General features: G+C 43.7%; 1 protein-coding gene across 1 annotated transcript; it reads left to right on the top strand.

Moving 5' to 3' along the window:
- Positions 1 to 680: 680 nt before the first annotated feature.
- On the top strand, positions 681 to 13,917 carry LOC311148566 (tensin-3-like). The gene is made up of 10 exons (XM_084185552.1): positions 681 to 756; positions 3,327 to 3,413; positions 3,688 to 3,828; positions 4,208 to 4,306; positions 7,823 to 7,900; positions 7,987 to 8,064; positions 8,270 to 8,438; positions 10,853 to 10,921; positions 11,009 to 11,038; positions 11,402 to 13,917. The coding sequence occupies exons 1-10, from the start codon at positions 693 to 695 to the stop codon at positions 11,541 to 11,543; spliced, it is 957 nt and encodes a 318-aa protein (XP_084041678.1). The 5' UTR covers positions 681 to 692; the 3' UTR covers positions 11,544 to 13,917.
- Positions 13,918 to 18,143: the final 4,226 nt, after the last annotated feature.

Here is an 18,143-nt window from a genome sequence, read left to right as displayed (position 1 = left end):
AGTTTCCTGGACAGTAGTATGAACCGCACTCCAGCCTCGTCGGATGGAGAGCTTTTCTGCTCGGAAGTGTCCTTCACTCCCGCCGCCTGTCAGAGAATGTTCAGCTCCATGCACTCTGTATCGTCAAGGAGCCCCGACCCACACAAAAACAAGTACTGTCTTTCTATCACACTGCAGTGTTTGTGTGTGTGTGTTTACTGTAGCTACATTTGTGCTTATACTTGATCATCCCCTTCTCTCTCTCTCTCCTCAGCCAAACCCCACCTCCAGTGTGGCTGGACAGGACTCCTATGTCCCTGTCCTCCCCGTTCATCCCCCCTTCCTCTCCCTCTCTGTCTCCCCTCAGCCTCCCCAATGCGCACAGATCTCCCCTGGGGGTCCAGAGGGACCAGGAGGGGTCTGGGGGCCAAAGCCAGGGTGAGAGGAACCAGGGTGACCAAAGCCAGGGGTACTTAGTCTCTCTGCTGCTGGGGAATGGAGTTCTGGGTCTGGAGGACAGCCTGTTGGAAGCCGTGGAGGGGCTGGGGGGCCTGAATCTAGGCCTGGGGCTTGGAGAGGGCGGACTGGCGGGACTGCCACCCTTGCTGCCTGAGAAGAGGGTACCGGGGCTGGCTGGGTCCCAGTCCCCCTCTCTCAGTGGATTCTCCAGCCCCCACAGTGGTAGTAGCCTCAGCATCCCCTTCCCCTCAGCCATGGCCCCTGCCCCTCTCAGAGGACTCAGCGCTGGTGGTGGTAGAGCCCCTTTGCCTGGATCAGGTATACACGCACACAGACACACAGTCAGGCAGACACACACACACACACACACACACACACACACACACACACACACACCATCATTCCTGTTCCCAAAAACTCTAAGGCATTATGCTACGATGACTACCGACCTGTAACACTCACTTCTGTAATAATGAAGTGCTTTGAAAGGCTGGTCATCGCACACATCAATTCCATCATCCCAGACACACTGGACCCACTCCAATTTGCATACCACACCAACAGATCCACAGATGACGCATTCTCCATTCCACTCCACTCCACACTGCCGTCTCCAACCTGATCACCACGACTGACTATGAGACAGCCTACTAGGAGGCACTGCCCTTGAACGGAAGGCCCTACAGAGGGTGGTACGGATGGCCCTACAGAGGGTGGTACGGATGGCCCAGCACATCACCCGGGGTGAGCTCCCAGTCTATCCAGGATGTACATGCCAGGCAGTGTCTGAGAAAGGCCCGAACAATTGCCAAAGACTCCAGCCACCTGAGACATGGACTCTAGTCCATGCTCCTGTCCGGCAGGCGGTACCGGTGCATCAAGGCACAGACCAAAAGACTCGTAATCAGCTTCTATCCCCTGGCTATAAGACTGTTAAATGGCTAACAATTACTGCTCTCCCTCTCCCACAGACTTTCCGCACTGACTCTATGCCCATCCACAGGTATCCACCCACTCAGACAGACACACCTTCACTGTCAGTCTTACTCACACACACACAGTAGTTTAGTGAAGGGTATATGCAGGTATACGCCGTATACCCACTTATTTTTCAGTGGGCATTGCATATACTCACTTCTTAATCCCCATTGATACTTATCAAAGTAGTTTATTATAGGTATATGCCGTATCAATTAATAGGTCTGATGGAACAGATTGGAATGTTTACATGAAAATGTTGATAAACTATTATTTCTTCACATTTTAGGCGCAGCAATGTACACACGGCAGTAGGCCTACGTAGGCCTACGTGTGAATGTTGCAAAATGCAATTTGCGGGAAAACACTGTTCTAAAATGCGCACCGCACATGCAAGCAGTTTCGTGGACGGAGATGGGAAATATCCATTAGAAAGAGGGGAGATCTAAAGATGCAACAACTATCATGGGTCGCTAATATGATTAGGATAATGCCTTTGGCTGCTAGACAATGAAAGAAAGTTAAAAGAAAACCAATAGAACAGGAGAATGCATATGAGTAAGTCTTTATAAAAATAATTGCATCCACGATTCTAAGGTGGGCTTTTGTCTATAGGCTACTTTGAAGCAAGGTAAGACATGCCTCATAATATGAAGTAAAACGTCCAGGTTTCAAATAATTAAGGAACAGGAAAAATATAGCGACGCTAATGATCGGCCTAACCATCTTCTGGTAGATGCAAAGTGTGACTGAGAACGAAAACCTGAAGGAATTGAGGAAAATCTGAAACCTTTGAATTTCAGACTCAGTTTATCTGTTTCAATAGTAACCTACTATTAGCCTACTGCACAGTACAGCTTGGGTTGGCCTGACTGTGAAAGACCAATATGGGATTGATCATTTTAGGTCATTCAGAGTGTATGTCACTGTTTCTCATATAATCTTTCACACTGGGCACCTTTCCTTAGTTGGGCGGGCCGTTTGGAAACATGTTGGCAGAATTAGAGTATACCAACTTCTCCAGGCACCACACCCTCACTCACATACTCATTACTGACGTCATACACTTACACCCAAAAGGTACACACGACCTCACAACTACGCTGCTACTAAAATTATTGTGGATTCGATGTAGAGTACCAGTCAAAAGTTGACACACCTACTCATTCAAGGGTTTTTCTTTATTTTTACTATTTTCTACATTGTAGAATAATAGTGAAGACATCAAAACTATGAAATAACACATATGGAATCATGTAGTAACCAAAAAAGTGTTAAACAAATCAAAATATATTTTATATTTGAGATTCTTCAAATAGCCACCATTTGCCATGACAGCTTTGCACACTCTTTGCATTCTCTCATTCGCTGTGTACTACTCCCTTGTACGAGATCTTCAGTTTCTTGGCAATTTCTCGCATGGAATAGCCTTCATTTCTTAGAACAAGAATGGACTGATGAGTTTCAGAAGAAAGGTATTTGTTTCTGGCCATTTTGATCCTGTAATTGAATCCACAATTGCTGATGCTCCAGATACTCAACAAGTCTCAAGAAGGCCAGTTTTATTGCTTCTTAAATCAGCACAACAGTTTTCAGCTGTGCTAACATAATTGCAAAAGGGTTTTCTAATTATCAATTAGCCTTTTAAAATGATAAACTTGGATTAGCAAACACAACGTGCCATTGGAACACAGGACTGATGGTTGCTGATAATGGGCCTCTGTACGCCTATGTCAATATTCCATAAAAAATCTGCCGTTTCCAGCTACAATAGCATGCCTGATTTCACACTCAACCATACTGTCGCACACAATGTTCACTGTGTCTCAAAAATATGTGTATATTCTATAGTTCTCTCTTTCTCTCTCTTTACACCAAGTGGTTGTCTCTGTCTGTGCGTTGTGTTGCAGACCCGTTTTCCAGTAAGCAGGACACTGTGAAGTTTGTTCAGGACACATCCAAATTCTGGTACAAGCCTGACATATCTAGAGATCAAGGTAAATATTGTTTCCGGATATTAGACGGGTGCTGCAAGAACGCTTTCTCTGTGTGTGTGTGTGTGTTGGCTTGGATATTTTATTTCCAGCACAGTTCCAGCCATTATGCTAGATGTGCATTACACATTGTGCAACCAGGCCAGAGCAGTACAGTTCGGCTTGGCTCTGTTTGTCTCAGTAGTCTGAAAAGGGCATCACAGTAACTACTGACTATGACATGTAGGTGTTGTGACTGTGTTAAACTTCATTTTTTGACTCCTGTTGTGCTCTGTAGCCATCGGTTTGCTGAAGGACAGAGAACCTGGATCCTTCATTGTCAGGGACAGTCACTCGTTCCGCGGAGCCTACGGATTGGCTATGAAGGTGGCCACACCTCCTCCCTCTGTCCTGACACAGAGCAAGAAAGGTGGATGTGGTAGGCTACAAATTACCGCATCCCAAATGGCATGCTATTCCCTATAAAGTGCCCTTCATTTGACCAGAGCCCTATGGGAATAGGGTGCCATTTGGGGCGCAGATTCAGAGGTCCATAAGTTCCAACATGGTCTTATTAGAATATGTCATAACATTTTACCATTGTAGTTATATGTCACTTCTGACTTTCTTCTAATGAGATATGTCTGTCAGACCAGGTCGGTGTAGGGTGAAATTGCCCATAGATGCTGATCCTGTGTCAGTTTAGCATTTTTCCCACTAATGGTTAGGATTGGGGGAGGGGAAGCTGATCCTAGATCTGTACCTAGGGCACTGGCCATTTTTCCACACCTCTCTGATGTCACTTCCTATCTCCAAAGTGGGTGGCGACCTATCGAATGAGCTGGTGAGGCATTTCCTGATTGAGTGCACACAGAAAGGGGTGTGGCTTAAGGGCTGTCCCAATGAACTCTACTTTGGTAAGGACATATTCCTGTGTGTTGTGCTGTGTGCCTATGTATGTATGTATGTATGTATGTATGTATGTATGTATGTACAGTGAGGGAAAAAGTATTTGATCCCCTGCTGACTTTGCCCACTGACAAAGACATGATCAGTCTATCATTTTAATGGTAGGTTTATTTGAACAGTGAGAGAGAATAACAACAAAAAAATCCAGAAAAACGCATGTAAAACATGTTATAAATTGATTTGCATTTTAATGAGGGAAATAAGTATTTGACCCCTCTGCAAAACATGACTTAGTACTTGGTGGCAAAACCCTTGTTGGCAATCACAGAGGTCAGACGTTTCTTGTAGTTGGCCACCAGGTTTGCACACATCTCAGGAGGGATTTTGTCCCACTCCTCTTTGCAGATCTTCTACAAATCATTAAGGTTTCGAGGCTGACGTTTGGCAACTTGAACATTCAGCTCCCTCCACAGATTGTATATGGGATTAAGGTCTGGAGACTGGCTAGGCCACTCCAGGACCTTAATGTGCTTCTTCTTGAGCCACTCCTTTGTTGCCTTGGCCGTGTGTTCTGGGTCATTGTCATGCTGGAATACCCATCCACGACCCATTTTCAATGCCCTGGCTGAGGGAAGGAGGTTCTCACCCAAGATCTGACGGTACATGGCCCAATCCATCGTCCCTTTGATGCGGTGAAGTTGTCCTGTCCCCTTAGCAGAAAAACACCCCCAAAGCATAATGTTTCCACCTCCATGTTTGACAGTGGGGATGGTGTTCTTGGGGTCATAGGCAGCATTCCTCCTCCTCCAAACACGGCGAGTTGAGTTGATGCCAAAGAGCTCCATTTTGGTCTCATCTGACCATAACACTTTCACCCAGTTCTCCTCTGAATCATTCAGATGTTCATTGGCAAACTTCAGACGGGCCTATATATGTGCTTTCTTGAGCAGGGGTCCTTGCGGGCGCTGCAGGATTTCAGTCCTTCACGGCGTAGTGTGTTACCAATTGTTTTCTTGGTGACTATGGTCCCAGCTGCCTTGAGATCATTGACAAGATCCTCCCGTGTAATTCTGGGCTGATTCCTCACCATTCTCATGATCATTGCAACTCCACGAGGTGAGATCTTGCATGGAGCCCCAGGCCGCGGGAGATTGACAGTTCTTTTGTGTTTCTTCCATTTGCGAATAATCGCACCAACTGTTGTCACCTTCTCACCAAGCTGCTTGCGAATGGTCTTCTAGCCCATTCCAGCCTTGTGTAGGTCTACAATCTTGTCCCTGACATCCTCGGAGAGCTCTTTGGTCTTGGCCATGGTGGAGAGTTTGGAATCTGATTGATTGATTGCTTCTGTGGACAGGTGTCTTTTATACAGGTAACAAACTGAGATTAGGAGCATTCCCTTTAAGAGTGTGCTCCTAATCTCAGCTCGTTGCCTGTATAAAAGACACCTGGGAGCCAGAAATCTTTCTGATTGAGAGGGGGTCAAATACTTATTTCCCTCATTAAAATGCAAATCAATTTATAACATTTTTGACATGCATTTTTCTGGATTTTTGTTGTTGTGATTCTGTCTCTCACTGTTCAAATAAACCTACCATTAAAATTATAGACTGATCATTTCTTTGTCAGTGGGCAAATGTACAAAATCAGCAGGGGATCAAATACTTTTTTCCCTCACTGTATGTATGTACAGTGGGGGAAAAAAAGTATTTAGTCAGCCACCAATTGTGCAAGTTCTCCCACTTAAAAAGATGAGAGAGGCCTGTAATTTTCATCATAGGTACACGTCAACTATGACAGACAAATTGAGGAAAAAAAATCCAGAAAATCACATTGTAGGATTTTTTATGCATTTATTTGCAAATTATGGTGGAAAATAAGTATTTGGTCACCTACAAACAAGCAAGATTTCTGTCTCTCACCGACCTGTAACTTCTTCTTTAAGAGTCTCCTCTGTCCTCCACTCGTTACCTGTATTAATGGCACCTGTTTGAACTTGTTATCAGTATAAAAGACACCTGTCCACAACCTCAAACAGTCACACTCCAAACTCCACTATGGCCAAGACCAAAGAGTTGTCAAAGGACACCAGAAACAAAATTGTAGACCTGCACCAGGCTGGGAAGACTGAATCTGCAATAGGTAAGCAGCTTGGTTTGAAGAAATCAACTGTGGGAGCAATTATTAGGAAATGGAAGACATACAAGACCACTGATAATCTCCCTCGATCTGGGGCTCCACGCAAGATCTCACCCCGTGGGGTCAAAATGATCACAACAACGGTGAGCAAAAATCCCAGAACCACACGGACCTAGTGAATGACCTGCAGAGAGCTGGGACCAAAGTAACAAAGCCTACCATCAGTAACACACTACGCCGCCAGGGACTCAAATCCTGCAGTGCCAGACGTGTCCCCCTGCTTAAGCCAGTACATGTCCAGGCCCGTCTGAAGTTTGCTAGAGTGCATTTGGATGATCCAGAAGAGGATTGGGAGAATGTCATATGGTCAGATGAAACCAAAATAGAAATTTTTAGTAAAAACTCAACTCGTCGTGTTTGGAGGACAAAGAATGCTGAGTTGCATCCAAAGAACACCATACCTACTGTGAAGCATGGGGGTGGAAACATCATGCTTTGGGGCTGTTTATCTGCAAAGGGATCAGGACGACTGATCCGTGTAAAGGAAAAAATGAATGGGGCCATGTATCGTGAGATTTTGAGTGAAAACCTCCTTCCATCTCAAGGGCATTGAAGATGAAACGTGGCTGGGTCTTTCAGCATGACAATGATCCCAAACACACCGCCCGGGCAACGAAGGAGTGGCTTCGTAAGAAGCATTTCAAGGTCCTAGAGTGGCCTAGCCAGTCTCCAGATCTCAACCCCATAGAAAGTCTTTGGAGGGAGTTGAAAGTCCGTGTTGCCCAGCGACAGCCCCAAAACATCACTGCTCTAGAGGAGATCTGCATGGAGGAATGGGCCAAAATACCAGCAACAGTGTGTGAAAACCTTGTGAAGACTTACAGTAAACGTTTGACCTGTGTCATTGCAAACAAAGGGTATATAACAAAGTATTGAGAAACTTTTGTTATTGACCAAATACTTATTTTCCACCATAATTTGCAAATAAATTCATTAAAAATCCTACAATGTGATTTTCTGGATTTCTTTTCTCATTTTGTCTGTCATAGTTGACGTGTACCTATGATGAAAATTACAGGCCTCTCTCATCTTTTTAAGGTGGAGAACTTGCACAATTGGTGGCTGACTAAATACTTTTTTTCCCCACTGTATGTGTATATCTGTTCTGTTCTGTTCTGGTGTGTTGTGTTGTGTGCATATATGCACTGTATGGGTGCATATGTTCAGTTGTGTGAAGTAATACAATGTATCCCTCAGGTGGACATACTCAGTAGTGCATCTAAACAGGTCCACAAAATCTGGTCCAAAAAATATTATTGGTTGACCATCGACTAGATGGCAAGGTATATGAAAGCATTTGAGACAGTGTTTTCTGTTCCTCACAGGAAGTCTGACTGCGTTGGTCTGTCAACATTCCATTACCCACTTGGCCCTGCCCTGCAACCTCATCATCCCCGACAGAGGTAAGAATGTGTGTGTTTCCTTGTGTTTCTATAAATACAATTATATCAGTTCCAACTAAACTTCCTTTTTCTTCCTGTGTTGTCAGACCCTCTGGAAGAGACAAGTGAGCCTTCAACACAGTCAGTAACCAACTCTGCTGCTGAGCTACTCAAACAGGGAGCAGGTACTTTATAATCTCAGCTCTCTTCTCTGACATTGTGTGTGTGTTTGTCAACTTTCATTGTGTAACATGTATGCTTCTCCGTGTGGTTGCTGGGCTCAGTAGAGCTGCAGTCTCTGACTGGGTACCAGGCTGTATGTGTGTTGGAGTGTGTAACGTGTGTGTGTGCGTGTTACAATGTGGAACGGGTGTGTGTCTCTCTACCTAGCTTGCAATGTGTGGTTCCTGGGCTCAGTAGAGCTGGAGTCTTTGACAGGGTACCAGGCTGTGCAAAAGGCAGCCAGTCTGACTCTGGCCATGGACTCTCCTCCAACCTCCACTGTGGTCCACTTCAAAGTCTCAGCCCAGGGCATCACCCTCACCGACAATCAGAGGAAGTGAGTCATACACCCACTTGCATGATCACACATGCACGCATGTGAACACACATACAGTGGGGAAAAAAAGTATTTAGTCAGCCACCAATTGTGCAAGTTCTCCCACTTAAAAAGATGAGAGAGGCCTGTAATTTTCATCATAGGTACACGTCAACTATGACAGACAAAATGAGATTTTTTTTCTCCAGAAAATCACATTGTAGGATTTTTAATGATTTTATTTGCAAATTATGGTGGAAAATAAGTATTTGGTCACACAATGTGATTTTCTGGATTTTATTTCTTCTCAATTTGTCTGTCATAGTTGGCGTGTACCTATGATGAAAATTACAGGCCTCTTTCATCTTTTTCAGTGGGAGAACTTGCACAATTGGTGGCTGACTAAATACTTTGTTTCCCCACTGTACATACACACGTATGCGCTTGAGCACGCATACGTATGCATGCACACACACATAATGTAAAGAACCTCTTACAAAATAAGGGTACGGTATTGTTCCCTGGGTAACAAAAATATCTAAATACAGATAATGTACCTTCAGAGGTACACAGAATGATCTCACATGGGATTGTTCAGTAACTTTTTTGATACATGTGCGGATAAAAAGTATGAGGGTCCATTTTGGTACCCAATATTTTGAATATTAAGATACAATCAGCACACTCTAGCTCTCGGCATATGGTGAAGGTACATTTCTGTTTCCCAATACATTGCAGAAAAGCAATGTATTGAAGGAAGGGACATGTTTTGTACGGTACAATTATTCATTTTTGCCACCTAAAAAGGCACATTTGTACCATATTCATTATCATTATCATATTTCCCAGCAGGCTCTACTGCAGGTTGATTTTTTTAGAATTGTTTTTAATATCTGTGTTTTTGCATGTACATTAATTGATTGATTCATCTTATGGTACACAAAGATAAATAACATACATTTTCTAAACTAATCCAATCAGTTAGTTAAATGTTCTGCACCAGTGACTTAAATGGTTGTTCCAGTTTAAATTACTTAGGTAGTCACAATGTTCTGAACCCTGGCAGTCATTCTGAAGGCAGGTTGCGGGTGAATAAAAATGCCAACTGTTTGATATCCTAACTCTGGCTGGATTCCTATAGAAATTACACATTCCTTTGCAAACCAGCATAATGTGACTTGCAGGTAGGGTTGCAAAATGCTGGTTACTTTCCAAGGCTTCCAGAAGTTCTGGTTGGAAGATCCTTTCCTGGAAACGGGAGGGAGTAAGTGCAGGAAATCCAGAATCCTTCAACCAAGATCTCTGGGAATTTTGCAACCATACGTGCAGGCCTGATGTTGCCTGTAAACCATGAGGGTCAGGCTCCTGTATTAGGGTAAAATTAGGCCTCACAATAAGGCCTCATGAGATATGTAATGTATTGTCATAAAGAGTAAAATTGTAGCTTATTTTATTAGTTTTTTCAAAAATGATTTTTACAAGTAATTTTTCAGACCATGTCTCTGTCAATAACAAATACGGTCATGGGTGGTAACTCTACAATTCACTCGAAAAGGCAAGTCACACTTGTATTTTATATAGGAGGCATGGCTTAGTGCAGGGGTGGTTTTCAGTTATTTTTGGCCACCCTTGAGTGGAACTGTTGTACCAGTTTAAGTGGTCTTTGATAGAGGTAAAGTTTTGCAACTTTCAGTGAAGACACTGCGGTGGTTCCAAATAAAGAAAAATATATACCTTTTCTAAGAGCATGCTTTTGTATCTGTGGAGTATATGTAAGAAAGGTACTATCTATTAAGGGTATCCTCAGGTGGACTGTGAACCTGGGGTCCAAGCTCTGCGGGCTGCAATGCATGGGCCTTCAGGTTCTCTAGGATCAAGGGACAAGGCCAAGCGCATCATAGAGGACCCCACACATAATCTTGCCCAATTTTTCTGAGCTGCTGCCCTCTAGAAGGAGATTAACGGTCCCACTGCTCAGCAAGAATAGGAGCAAGGTAAGTTTCATTCCATCAGCCATCAGGTTGCTGATCAGTGGGACATAGGACAGATGCAGGCCCAATACACGGTTGGACAGTAGGCCGCAGACTTTGAATACTGTATGTGAAAATTTAAATGTGTGACTTGTATACTAACTTTCCAGTTTTATGTACTGCATGTAATATATTGTGTTGTGATTGTGTATTTGTATGCTGACGTCACAAAATGTAAATGTAAAATAAAGTATACCGTATCGTATCTGAGGTACGAACTGGGGTAGAATCATGTACCTGTAACTAAAGGTACAAAGGACTACCTTACAGGGTACCACCCAGTGACAAGCGTTGGTACCTCTTTAGGAACAAATCTAAGCCTTTTTTCCAATAGTGTAGTTACGACAGATATTGTATAGCTACACTGCAATGTACTCAGTCACCCCTCACTGTCTCTGTCTGTAGGCTGTTCTTCAGGAGACACTACACTGTCAATACCGTCATATTCTGTGCCCTTGACCCACAGGACCGCAAGTGAGTACCGTACACTCTAGTGTGTGTGTGTGTGTGCGTGTGTGTCAGATAATCATGCATGGTAACTAACTATTCTCTCCTCACCAGGTGGAAAAGAGATAGCTGCTCCTCTGCTAAGTAAGTCATTCCCTCACTTCACCTCCTGTCTTTATTTTTCTCTCTCTTACTCGCTCTCTTTCTCTCTCTTTCTCTCGATCTCTCGTTCTCAATGTGTTTCACAATTTTTCTCTATATCTTTACATATCTCTCTCTATCCCTCAGAGAGATATCACTTCTCTTTTCTGAATTATTTGCTGAATAGCAACGGAAAATGTTTTGCAATGAAAACAATACTTTCTTTTTGGAAAGATTCCGGTAGGTCCCTCTCCGTTTTGGCCCATATGTTTCTGTTGCATTCCTAGTGAACATGACCCTGGATTCTCCTGTTTGGCTTGAAGCTGAAGGCTTACTGAGCTTCTCTGCTGTTTCTCCTCCTGTCAGGATCTTTGGTTTCGTGGCGAGGAAGTCGATGACTGGGACAGAGAATGTGTGTCACCTGTTTGCTGAACACGACCCCGAACAACCCGCCAGCGCCATCGTCAACTTCATCTCCAAGGTGATGATTGGATCACTGAAGAAATAAAACTTGGACACACACACAGTTTGTCCTGCTGGTACATACTGCACTTAAATGTTGATCTAGAGAAGACTAATGTGTTGCATTATGGCATACTACCAGCATATTTTTATTGTATTCTATTTGTATTTAACCTTTATTTAACTAGGCAAGTCAGTTAAGAACAAATTCTTATTTTACGATGACGGCCTACTCCGGCCAAACCCGGACGACGCTGTGCCAATTGTGCGCCGCCCTATTGGACTCCCAATCACGGCCGGATTGTGATACAGCCTGGAATCGAACCAGAGTCTGTAGATGCTGTGCCTTAGACCGCTGTGCCACTCGGGAGCCCTGCCACCAGGGGTGTAGGGTGACATTTCCCCTAGACGCTGATCTTGGGTCAGTTTTTGCATTTTCCCCACTTATGGTTAAGGTTAAGATTAGGAGAGGGGGAAATCTGAACTGATCATAGATCTGTTCCTAGGGGAAACTTGACCCTGAAGTGCATCGAGGACCTTCTCAAGAAAACCAACGCTTATATTAATAAAGTCTGTTTATCAGAGGAGGCTGATGGGCAGAGATCATTGTAATGGCTGGAATGTACGGAACGGTATCAAACACATGGTTTCATTACAATGAGCCCGCCCTCCTATATTGCCGCCCACCAGCCACCACTGATATGTATGTATATGATCAGGATGTCATTGTAAAGGGAGAGAATCTGTCATGTATGTTAGTATTTTTAAGACATGTTTTCAACAACTTTATTTGTTTAACTGTAATCTATATTATATAATCACACAGCATTACTAGTCTGCCTTTACCTGCAGAGTGAAAGGCTCTCTACAAAGAAAAGGGTCACTTTTAATCACTTCAGCCAATCCTTTTTAACTCATATCATCAGTGAAACACAGGATACGCTATAATCCAGTGCTTGACTTGGACGGAACACACCAATATAAACAGTACCGGCACCCAAAATGAGTACAAACACCCAAAAACATTTCAGTCCAAGTTAAGCACTGCTACAATCTACTGAGTTTGTTTAGAATCACTTTTTAATATAGATACTGTTTACTTTACTTTTCCTCTGTAAGCCATTTCATACTAGCATCAACTTAATAGTTAAGCCCCAACATGGAGTAGCACCATATGATAGAGTTTAAGATCAGAGCTAGAGCACTGATGGCTTAGACAAATCAGACCACACAGATCGGTTAAAAGCAGAATATCGTCTGCTATTTTTTTTATTAATTTCCTGACGATACTACATGTTGAATCGGCTCCGTTCGTCGACACCCAGCAGGTATCTTCTGCGTACGGCCCACGTTTGTTATATTAGACAAAAACCTATATCTGGTGTCCCTTTCAACATATATTAACAGATTTTAAAAGATGTGGTTTTATACATTGGCTGAAATATTTATAATTGATGTCCATGTTTTTATAAATACGTGTATCTTTGGTAACATAATTGTCTTTGTACATTTAACATGATACATTGTTTGAAAGAAGAATAACTATGAAAAGATATGAAACAATGTAACATATTCTTGTGAGGAGTACTATGATTACTGTCTTGCTCTTGACAATGGCATGGTATAGCACTGGTAACTGTGTGAGGAAGTTTGTGTCCCAAATGGCAACCTATTCCCTATGTAGTGCACTGAAGTAATGTACCTCTGGTCAAAGGTTGTGCACTATATTGGAAATAAGGTCCCATTTGGGATGTACCCGAAGTCTCTTCCTTGTCATGTTGTTGGAGAGGTGATGGGCAACCAATAGGGAACTGTTTTCCGTACTCACATGTCTGTGATCCATGTTTCATACTTCTGTGTTTTCCAGCCCAAGAGCATAACTTGAGTACTGTATTGCACAGGAGGTTGGTGGCACCTTAATTGGGGAGGACGGGCTAGTGGTAACGGCTGGAGTGGAATGGTATCAAATACATCAAACGTATGGTTTCCTGCCATTACCACGAGCCTGTCCTTCCCTCAGCAGCCTCCACTGCTCTACTGTAAGAATTTGTACAGTCATGTTACTCTATCTTCACTCACATATTTTTGGACAATAGAAAAACAATAACTCTTATATTACATTCCTACTTTTGTCATTTAAGCTACAGCCACGTAGAGATGTTGTGTCCAAAACTTCCGGATTGAGCTAATGGTATTTCATCATCCGTTGATGATTGTCGAACAAAAACTGCACAAATCGTCTGTCTGTTTACATATGCAACAACTTTTGATGGACAAAAACAGACAACTGATGAATGCATATATGGTTTCATCTGTATACATGCGTCTCTGTGTGGCCGCAGCCTTATGAAAATGTAATTTGAGGTTTTTTGCCAGTAGATGGCGATGATCAATCACAAAATAAACAAATGCAGGATGTTTTTGGTGTGTGTGTTACAGTATTTCTTTAACTGTCAGTGCACCAATTCTGCTATTTTGTGTTTTTTTGCACTGATCTTAACTTTTTCAGTACATAACGTTTCCACCATCGTTTCCTATGACCGAAAAGATCCTGGACATCAGAACAGCACTCACTAACCTTGATTTGGATGACGATCAGGGGCGGTGTGTTCAATAGGGCGATATGGGCGACGCACTGCCAAACGGGAAAAGGAAGGGATTTTTTTTCTAATCAATTATATCACGGCAACAGTAGTTATCAGTGTTGTAATCTAGACGTCTGATCTGCCACAGTGCCACTAAATGTCCAATCAGGCTAAAGTCGTGCTTCAAATGCCCCCCCCCCCCCCCCCCTTTGGGGCGATTTCAGTCAGGTTGAAAATCGCCCAGAAGTCTGTCATAGACTCCCATGTAAAATCTATTTTTTTCAAATATCAGAGCTTTCAATACAATCTCTATGGGTTTCTGAGGGCTTGCACTTACGCGCTTTCGTCATACGTAACATAACCATGAACGTAACTAAGAAAAGAGCGGGTAGCAGCGTCAATCAATTCACTACTACAATCAAAATGGCTAGGCTTCAGTGCAACTCGATTGTGTCTTTGAAAGAAGTTCCTTTTTGTCGGCGAACAAATGAAGATAAATTGGCAACGAAACAATTAGGACCTCCCAGACCAAATTTAATAATTCAACAGGTTTCTACTAAAGGGGGGAAGTCCTACACCCGAGGATTTTCCAAAAATTGGTACGAACGAAAAACCTGGCTAGCAGGCTGCGATGTAGCTAATGCAGTCTTCTGCTACCCCCTGCTTACTCTTTCACCCTGAAGGCGGCACGGCAGACAGCACCGCTTGGACAGCGACTGGTGTGTAACGGACATGCACCATCTTTCAGGAAAGATTAAGAAACATGAGCTGTCAAAGACCCACATGGATAGCTGTTTGAGATTGTCTGCTTTGGGGAGAGTGGACATTCCCACTCAACTGGATGAGGGATACAGGCTAGCTGTCCGCCGCCACAACGATGAGGTTAGTGTTGATAATCACAAGTTTACTGGAGAACTGAAACTGACAAGGCTGACAAGATAGGACCCTTTTGTCCATTGTTATTGGATAGGAACAGAACTTATAACCAGCTCCTGACCTAAATAGATCTTAGCACAACATTTTACTCAACATATCATATTCCATATTCACTATAACAAATATATTTACTACGACATTAGCAAGAACCGCCACATCCTCAGCCGGCTAATCCAGTGTGTGAAGTTTTGCGGAGTGTTTGAGTTAGCTTTGCGAGGCAAAGATGAAACTGAGGGCTCCACCAACCCTGGTAAGCCAACACTTTTGAGATCAGTCAATAAATGCTTCTGGTATTGACTTACATGCTGCCCCTGTCTTCATGTTGTTGCTGGACATATCTTTTTTAAAATGTGTGTAGGTCACCTAAATCATCAGAAAAATTGCCCCCCCTGAGAATTTTTTCAGGAGCCGCCACTGATGACGATTTCTACTTCAATGAGTCGGCGAAGCAAGACATACTGCTCATACGGACCAGGCCTTAATCCCAGAGACTTGGAAAAGAGAAAGTGAGGCTGACTTGCAGGCACCCTAACGAAACTACATCGGTGAATAAATAAACCACCTCCACCCTCAGTTCTATTGGCGAGCGTACAATCACTGGAGAAAAAACTGGACAAGTTCCATTCGAGACTATCCTATCAACAGGACCTGAAGAAGAACTGTAATATCCTATGTTTTATGGAGTCGTGGCTGAAGAAGGACATGGATAATATACATCTAGCTGGTTTTTCTATTCATTGGCAGGACAGAACGGCAGCTTCGGGTAAGCTCAAAGGAGGAGGTGTGTATCTCTTTGTTAACAACACCTGGTGCACAATCTCTAGTATTAAGGAAGTCTCGAGGTTCTGCTCGCCTGAGTTAGAATACCTCATGATAAGCTTTAGACCATACTATTTACCAAGAGAGTTTTCATCTATACTAAGCTAACATATGGAATTGTTTTAAGGATGGTCATACCATGGATCATTTAGCCATTTGATTTTAAATTTTAGGACCCCTTTATGCATCCCCAAAAAATATTGTCTGTCTCCTATATCTAGGAGATATACGAAAGCTCAGGAAATATATATATATATATATATATATATATATTTTACACACATTTAACCCCCAGGTAGTTTTGATGGCACAAAACTACCTGCAGACTTCCATTTGTTTGAATGGGTTAACTTCAGACGAGTCCCGTGACACTTATGGGGTCGTAGAGCAATGCGTAGCACACCATTGTGTTCATGAGAGTCTCCCTTTTCCATAGAGTGGTAGGCCAAACCGTTCGGACGCTACAGACGTTTTAGTGAGAAGACCTATTTTCGAGATGTCTTATGGTCTGACAAACACCGCTGTAGCTCGGCCACCTTCCACTGCAGATGCGGAAGGCCGACATAGGCGGATGTGGTGGATTGAGATGCAGCCCATGCAAAAAACTGATATCTGTAGCTAAAACTGATGGATTTTGATGGGGATATTATAAATTATGTTACTTAGATTGACGCACAGGTGATTAATTGACTATTTAACAGTCTGGCTATTTAGCAGTCTTATGGCTTTGGGGTAAAAGCTGTCTCTGAGAGCCGATGCTCCGGTACCGTTTGCCGGACGGTGGCAGAGTGAACAGTCTATAGCTTGGGTGTCTGGAGTCTTTGGCAATTCTTCGGGCCTTCCTCTGACACCCCCTGATATAGAGGTCCTGGATGGCAGGGAGCTTGGCCCCAGTGATGTACTGGGCTGTCCGCATCACCCTCTGTAGCGCTTTGCGGTCAAGGGCGGTGCAATTGCCATACCAAGCAGTGATGCAGCCAGTCAAGATGCACTTGATGGTGCAGCTGTAGAACTTTTTGAGGATCTGAGGACCCATGCCAAATATTTTCAGCCTCCTGAGGGTTTAAAGGCGCTGCCGTGTTTGGACCATGTGAAGTCCTTAGTGATGTGGACGCCAAGGAACTTGAAGCTCTCGACCCACTCCACAACAGCCCCACTGTTAAGTCTCTGACCTCCTCCCTGTAGGCTGATTAATCGTTGTCGCTGATAAGGCCTACCACCATCGCGTCATCAGCAAACTTGATGGTGTTTGAAGCGTGCGCGGCCACGCAGCCGTGGGTGAACAGGGAGTACAGGAGGAGACTAAGCATACTCTCCTGAGGGGCCCCTGTGTTGAGGGTCAACGTGGCAGAGGTATTGTAACTATTGTTGCCTACCCTCACCACCTGGGGCCGGCCCATCAGGAAGTCCAGGATCCAGTTGCAGAGGGAGGGGTTCAGTCCCAAGGTCCCTAGCTTGGTGATGAGCTTGGCGGGGACCATGGTGTTGAACGCTGAGCTGTAGTCTATTAACAACATTCTCACATTGTTATTCCCCCTCTTGTCCAGGCGGGAGAGGGCAGTGTGAAGTGCAATTGAGATTGTGTCATCTGTGGATCTGTTGGGGTGGTATGCAAATTGGAGTAGGTCTAGGGTGTCTGGGATGATGGTGTTGATGTGTTTCATTACCCGCCTTTCAAAGCACTTCATAATTATAGATGTGAGTGCTACAGGGCGCAAGTCATTTAACAGGAACAATGGTGGTCAGCTTGAAACATGTTGGGATTACAGTGGGACAAGGACAGATTGAAAATGTCTGTGAAGACCCCTGCCAGCTGGTCTGTGCATGCTTTGAGAACGCGCCCTGGTGTTCCATCTGGCACGGCGGCCTTGTGATTGTTAATCTGTTTAATCATTTTGCTCACATCGGCTATGGAGAGCGAGATCACACAATCTTCCGGAAAAACAGTCTGTTTGATAGCCAGACCTCTCACATGACCAAAGTTTCACTCTTTCTGTTCTGACAAATGTTAGCGTGGTCTTTTATCAGATTGTGCCATATAACCAACTCCTATGAATAGCCAACTTCTATGGTAACATGGCATGACAACAATCATACAATAGGAATTGGCAAGACAGCATAATCAGATCTGGCACCAGGCTAGCCAAATGTTGATTCTCTGCCAGTCAATGTTCACCTGTCGGTCCTATGTGTATGTGTTAGTGTGTGTCCTGTTACCCTGGCTTATCATATTGTGCTCACCTGGGCTGTGAGGGTGTGTCCTGTGAAGGTGTAATTGTCCCTCAGCCCTTTCTGCAGCCTCAGGA

Source organism: Coregonus lavaretus (assembly GCF_964263955.1).
Source record: "Coregonus lavaretus genome assembly, chromosome: 21".
NCBI lineage: Eukaryota > Metazoa > Chordata > Actinopteri > Salmoniformes > Salmonidae > Coregonus > Coregonus lavaretus.
Note: the sequence above shows the minus strand (reverse complement) of the source record. Positions and strands in the feature narration are given on the sequence as shown.

Excerpts from the sequence above, each read along its gene's own strand:
- LOC311148566 (XM_084185552.1), top strand. The coding sequence starts at position 693 with ATGGCCCCTGCCCCTCTCAGAGGACTCAGCGCTGGTGGTGGTAGAGCC. Across the intron at positions 4,307-7,822 it reads TCCCAATGAACTCTACTTTG|GAAGTCTGACTGCGTTGGTC; the intron begins GTAAGGACATAT and ends TGTTCCTCACAG. Across the intron at positions 10,922-11,008 it reads CTTGACCCACAGGACCGCAA|GTGGAAAAGAGATAGCTGCT; the intron begins GTGAGTACCGTA and ends TCTCCTCACCAG.